Genomic DNA, 7,293 nt, shown 5'->3' with positions numbered 1-7,293 from the left:
TATATTATACATTAAAACATAATAGAATCAAGACCATTTATCAATAATTTGGTGAGGAGGAGAAGATTGCACTATAAACCTCCATTGGTGCTCTAGGGTGATTCCTAACTCTGTGATAAGGAGTGACTCCTTTGGGGGCTGGAGTGGTATTACAGTAGGTAGTGTGTTTGCCTTCAATGTGGCTGACCTAGGTTTAATCTCTGGCATTCCATATGGTTCCCAGGCCACACAAAAATTGATTCTGGAATTTATAGCCAGAAATAAGGCTTAGGAATGACTGGTGTGGCTCGAAAACAAAAATATTTTTAGTAAGAGTAACCTCTAGAGGAAATAAAAAGATTTTTGGAAACAAATGAGAATGAAGACATGAATTGTCAGAAATTTTGAAACACAGCAAAAGTGGTATTAAGAGGGAACATTTCTGCAAGCACTAATCAAGAAGAAAGAAAAGATCTATAAAAATTGGAAAACGATAAATAAAATGAACCCAAAATAGGCAGGCAGAAGGAAAAGATTAAAAGGACAGAAATTATTGAGCTGTAGACCCCCAAACAAACCAAAATATCAATGAAAACAAGAGATGGTTCTTTGAAAAAATAAACAGGAACAATAAACCATTAGCAAGACTCACAAAGAAAGAGAGAGATAAAAACTTAATAAACCAAATCAGACATGAAAAGGGGATATAACTACAGATAGTACAACAATTTAAAGGAAAACAGAATACTTTGAGAAATTTTATAAAACAAATCAATAGAACCTGGAAAAAATAGATAAATTCCTGGACACCAATAACATCCAGGGTTGAACCAAGATGATCTGAAAAATCTGAATAAATCTGTTACTTTTAAGAAAATTGAAGTGTTAATAAAAAGGCAATCCCAAAACAAATCCAGGTCCAGATGAATTCACTAGTAAATTTTTCAAAATTTTAAAGGTTGTACTGTCAATTCTTTTCAGGTTCATCCAGGAAACTGAAGAAACAGAAATATTCCCAAACAGTAGCTATGAACCTAAAGTCACCCTCATACAAAAAAGCAGACAAACACACTAAAAGGAAAACTACAAGTCAATATCACTGATGAACAGAGATACAAAGATTCTCAACAAAATATATGACTGCTGGGAGCATTTTTCAGACTTCACAAGACCATGTTGCAGGCTGAAGCTATGCTCTGAATTTTATTCACCCCTTGACTATTTCAAAAGGCTTAAAAAAGACATGTATATATTCTTTTAGTGTTTCTTAGATGTATTTTCTTAATAGGTATAATTCTTATTGTCTATCTTCTTATGTAGTGGAAATTTTCCCCATTCCTTTTTTTTTGGATCTATTTAGTAGGAAATTCTAGTATATAAATTTTTTCTTGAGTTCAAAGTTCATATTAGAACCAGGTTATTGGGATTGTTTAGCTTGTTATTTTTACCCCATATGTATGTGGCCTTGTTCCTTTTTGCATAAGCACATTAAAATGGAGAAATTACATGTGTGTAAAGAATATTTTTTTATCTAATAGAAATAGGAACACATAAGTTTTATATAGCAGTGGGGCCTTACATCCTGAACACTTGTCATAGTGACTTGTTTTAGGCTTCAGAAAATCAGACATTGGCCATTCACCTCTGAATCTTGGATTCCAACTATGTAACCAGCATGGTTTTCTACACCAGCATCAGGAATCAGACTTCTACCAGGGAAGGCCCTAATGCTGCCCTGGCATCGACTTGCTCCAGAGCGGGTTCATATGTCACCTGATGACTTGGTAACAGCAACAACCTGCTTACAGGGCAAGATTTTCTGCATTGCCACTTAATAATGAAATGAAACCAGAAGATGTTCCGTGTCATCCTGACTTCAACATAGAATCTGTACAAAAACCAGGAACTCTAACTATAAAAACCTGACCATGACAACTGTGATTATGAATAACTTTTTTTTAAAGTTTTTTTACACTTTTTCCTTTTATTTAAACACCATGATTACAAAGCTGTTCATAATTTTCAGTCTTACAACTTACACCATCCTTCATCACCTCTGTCCATATTTTTATTATAACAATTTTTATTTCAACCAAAGTGGATTACAAATCTTTCACAGTAATATTTTAGGTACATAGTGACATTGAATCAGGGGCATTCCCATCACCAATGTTATCCTTCCTCCACACCTGTTCCCAGCATGCATCCCATATCCCCCTCCTTTATCCTTTGGGCTGCTAGTATAAGTGGTCCCCTCTGTCTCAAGCTTGTTGTAGATTGGGTGTCAATTATGTTATCATTGGCTTTGGATTTGGTGTTTAAGTCTGGTCATTTTTTATTTATACTTAATGTTCATAAGACTATTTGGTCTTGGTACCCTCCATTATTTCTCCACCAATTTGTGAGGTAGAACAAGATGTTTCAAGTTATGTGGTTCTGTTTGAAGGAAAAAAAGGGGGGGGGGCAAAATCCAAACAAGTGAAAAAAATGAAGGAATCCTTCTAGAGGCTATAAATATCAATTTAAGAGAAGAAAGGGAAAAAGAAAAAAAACATAACAACAATACAAAAAAAGAACTTTTACTGGGAAAACTTAATAGAGTTTTTTAGAGAGAAAAACTTAGGGGTTAGACAACTTAGTATGCCAAGAGCCTGTAGTTGGTCTTATGCCAGGATGTTTCATGGGTAAGGTATCAGTGTTTTTAGGTCAAAGGTTTTTCCTTCTATTTTTCTCGATATTTTTTGTGCCTATGCAAGCAAACAAACAAAAAATGCCACACACACTTTTTATTGTATTTTTTATCTCTTAATATCTAAGACATACAAGGTACTGAGAGAACAACATGAAAAAAATTTCTAACCCCATCAAAAAATAAGGAGAAGAAACAAACAGATATTTCCTCAAAGAAAAACAATAAACAACCAAATGACACATGAAAATGACACATGAAAAATGCTCCAGATCACTAATCATCAGGGAAATGTAAATGTAAACAATGAGATATCTCACATCACAAAGACTTGCACACATCACAAAGAACAAGAACAACCAGTGCTGGCAAGGATGCAGGGAGAAAGGGATTCTTATTTACTATTGGTGGGAATGCATACTGATCCAGCCATTTTGGAAAACAATATGGATGTTCCTCAAAAAACTAAAAATTGAGCTCTCATTTGATTCAGCACTACCACTCCTAGGGATATATTCTAGGAACCCCAAAACACCATTTAGAAAAGCCCTTTGCATTTCTATATTCATCATAGCACTATTTACAATAGCCAGAATATGAAAACACCCCCAACTGGTTGAGAATAGATGAGTGAGTAAAGAAACTGTGATGCATCTACACAAAGGAATATTATGCAGCTGCGAGGAAAAATGAAGTCATGATATTTGCTTATATTTTGGTGGGAAGATTTTTATGCTGAGTGAAATGAGTCAGAGGGAGAGCGATAAACATAGAATAATCTCACTTGTTTGTGGAATATAAAACAAACAAACAAGGGCCCGGAGAGATAGCACAGCGGTGTTTGTCTTGCAAGCAGCCGATCCAGGACCTAAGGTGATTGGTTCGAATCCCGGTGTCCCATATGGTCTCCCATGCCTGCCAGGAGCTATTTCTGAGCAGACAGCCAGGAGTAACCCCTAAGCACCGCCGAGTGTGGCCCCAAAATCAAAAACCAAACAAACAAACAAAAGACAGTATGATAATAATATCCAGAGACAGTAGAGTTGAGGGGCAGGAGGACCATTCCATTGTGGAAAGCTTTCCACAAAGTGTTGAGTGCAATTATGGCAGAGAAGAAATCACTATGGCAATGATAATTGAAATTGATCACTTTGATCAAGAACTGAGTGCTGAAAAGGTATAAAGTAACATAAAAGAAACCTCTTCATTAAAGATAGTGCAAACCACAGTGCCAAAAGGGAGAGAGAGATAAAGAGAGGGAGAGAGAGAAAGTCAGAGAGAGACAGAGAGATACAAGGAGAGAGGCAAAATATCTGCCCCCAGAGATAGGGGGTGGGATGAATGGGAAGGAAACCTGGAACACTAGAGGCAGAAAAATTGCTCTGGTGAATGGTGATATACATTCTATGACTGAAACCCTAGTATGAACACCTTTGTAACCATGGTGCTTAAATAAAGAAATCGTATTAAAAAATAAAAACACATATTATACAAAAAAGTGAAGCACATAGACAGAAATAGAATACTATTCATCTATAAGAATATATGAAAATATAGAAATATATGAAAACTTTTATTTTACTGCAACTGACACTATTATTATATGTCATGCTGAGTAAAGTGAATCTGAAAGTGAAAATCAGTAAATACCATATGAGCTCACTCACATATGGAGCAGAAAGAAACAAAGCAAGAATCATTGTGGATCAATGACCTTTGTTCTATAGCCTGAAAAATTCCTGGTGCATCTAATTCATGAGAAAAAAATAAGGCATTTCTATAAAACAAAACAAAAAAACAAACAAAATACCCAACTCTAATAGTGTTCAGGGACCATTTCTGATTCCAGGCATTCAAATTGGGGCTGGCTGCATTCAAAGTATCTTATCCCCTACATTACCTCTCTGGCCCCTTAATATTTTTTACAAGTTAATTCACTAATATTTACTAAGCACATACCATGAGCAAGCACTGTTTTAATCATGAAATATTTGTCAAAGAAATAAGTTAAGGAAACAAGGACCAAAGGAACCTACATGGTAGGGAGGTTATGTATTGAGGAATGGGAAGACTTTAGAATGTTTGAACAGCAAAGGTAAAAGAGACCCTAAGGCTGGAGAGAGAGAAAATGATAAGATTAGTTCTCAGAATAAATTGAGGCACAGGTCATGTGCTGGATGAATGGTTAGGGTATTATTTTTTTTTTTTTTTTTTTTTTTTTTTTTTTTTTAAGATCTGAAAACCCTGTCGCCTGCTTTATTTCTGAAGGAAGGTAAAGGAAGAAAATAGTCATTTGAATTTAAGGACCAGCTGAATTGAAGCAACAGCAATAATTAAGCAGCAATAATTTGAGGCCTCTAAAGAACTTCTGATCTTAGGACAATGCTGAAACTTCTTTTTTTGGAAATTCAGGAGTATAATTTTTCCCTAGAGCAAGAACATCCATTTTCACTGGGATAAAAGAATAAAGAACAAACTCAGTAGCACCAAAAGGGACTTCACACAGAAAATAGGCCAGTTTTTTTTTCAAATGCAAATTTTACATTAAAATATGTTTGTAAATAATCACTGTTTTCCTTTTAATTCCAGCTTTTCTCCCCTAGAAATTGGAAGAGCAGTTGCATCACTAAACAGACATATAATCCAGCTGCCCCTTCCAAACTGCAACCGGATTCCTAATAGAGTGTTCTGGCTCAGGGCTGCCTCTGGGGTGGGAAGCAGTGACTATGCTCTCAGGGAGAACGGGTACTGGGGGTGCCACCAGTCAAAGAGCCGAACGCTGTGCACGGGGTCCAGGATGACTTGCACGCCCTGTTCACTGCGCAGCTTCCGGCCTCCGTGAACAGGAGAATCTTGGAACACCAATCTCACTCGATGATGCCGCATGTCCGTGCTCACATTGATAGTAAACAGAGTAAATATCATTCCCATGACAATTGGAATAAAGATGAAATTGAGGGTGGTGACCTGCAGGAGGCAGCAGTCTTGATCTGGATTGGTGTGAACATCTTCATATTGAATAGGAGGCTGCAACCCTACCACACATTTGTTCTTTAATCTAGGGGACTGTTTTTTGAACTTGAAGTTGAATTCCCACATTGGTTCCTGTCTGCTCCCAACAACCTTTCTGCACCAGAAAAGTAAGCATTTGGAATTCTTTAATGTGCTGGGAGTACTTTCCGGAATGGCTGGATTCTTGGAGATCCGAGAAGCAAATGGCTCATACATGTGGTACAGAGATCGGATCACACAGGCCCGGAGACAGCGCAGTTTCTCCATTGACTCTGGTCGCAGGCGCAAAGGCAGAGAGGCGTCCAGCGTGTAGTGCCTTCGGTACAACCTAGTCCAAAAGGCAGCAGTGCAAGTGACAGTCCAGGCATTCTTACAAATCAGGGAAAAATTCACTATGTCCTCAGGACGGATGTAGGAGGCCAGCAATAGCCAAATATCCATAGGATACTCTTCTCCTCCAGCCCCATCCACGTCTTCTTTGTGTCTCTTGCTTTTCTTTTTTCTGCAGACAGTCCTCTCTCGGAGACTCTCCTCCTGGCCATCCATCTCATCACTGCTGTCAATGATGTCACAGGGCTCACCGGCCCCAGAAAGAGCTTCCACAGCAGGAAGCTGGGAGGCTTCCAAGCCACAAAGAGATTTTACTTCCTGCTGAACCGCGTTGGCCACCGCTTTCTTGATCCGTCCAGACCTCACGACGGCGGGATCCGAGTTGGCATAATCCGCCACGGTCACTCGCCCAGAGCAGGCATCGTGGGCCCGGAACTTCAGCCGCTTCCCTCGCTTGGGCATGGCGACCGTGTCGGAGCGAGGCCAGCCTAACGGGCCGGCACTCCGGCCCATAGCTGGGGCCGGAGCTCCGGCCCGGGGAGCGGCTGGCCAGCTCCGCCCGGCTCGGCGGCCATCCCGCACCGGTTAGGGTATTATTTTTCACACAACATTTCTGTGTTTTTTTTTTCTTTCTGGTGGGGGACACACATGTGGAAAGTTCACTACTTGCTATGCATTGACAGAACCCCCATGCAACATTTCAAAATTGGGATATGATCCCCTCAGGTTGCTATCAGTAGCATCTAACCTTCATCAGACAAAAATATGAGGACCAAGTTCTCAGAGTGTTTGTATCTCAGCTCCAAGAAATCTAATATGAGTTTTCTTAGAAATAGATTCAATATTTATGTCACCTCCAACCCCTGTTCTTACTTAAGATTTATTTAAAGTTAAAGCATATTTTTCTATTAATGAACTTGCAAGTAGAACTTTATAAAGATGAGCTTGTAGGGAGTGTGAGGTCCTTAGAAGTGGGATAACTATCCTGATAAACAAGAGAGAAAGTCTAGAGAGTTCCCAGACCATTATCAACGTGGGTCAAAACAAGAATATGACAGTTCATAAAACTGGAGGGGACCTGGAACTTGGATTTCCAGACTGATGAACCATGATGTCTATGGAACACTGAATCCATGGAGTTTCATAGTAGCCTGATAAAGCAGCTCTGATATGTCAGCAACACAGTGGTAAAAAATGTTTTGCTGATGGGTGGCTCTCCACCAAGCAATAATTATCTTTTGGCAGATGCTCAAAGTTATCAATACGATATTTGTTTTCATAAA

The 7,293-nt window shown here is 38.8% G+C and overlaps 1 protein-coding gene across 1 annotated transcript; it reads right to left on the bottom strand.

Moving 5' to 3' along the window:
* Positions 1–5,222: 5,222 nt before the first annotated feature.
* Positions 5,223–6,586, bottom strand: LOC126033701 (transmembrane protein 183A). Its single transcript, XM_049790712.1, has one exon. The coding sequence runs from the start codon at positions 6,521–6,523 to the stop codon at positions 5,393–5,395; it is 1,131 nt and encodes a 376-aa protein (XP_049646669.1). The 5' UTR covers positions 6,524–6,586; the 3' UTR covers positions 5,223–5,392.
* Positions 6,587–7,293: the final 707 nt, after the last annotated feature.

This window comes from Suncus etruscus, chromosome 17 (genome assembly GCF_024139225.1).
Source record: "Suncus etruscus isolate mSunEtr1 chromosome 17, mSunEtr1.pri.cur, whole genome shotgun sequence".
NCBI lineage: Eukaryota > Metazoa > Chordata > Mammalia > Eulipotyphla > Soricidae > Suncus > Suncus etruscus.
The sequence above is the reverse complement of the archived record's forward strand: the minus strand, read 5'-3'. Positions and strand labels throughout refer to the sequence as shown.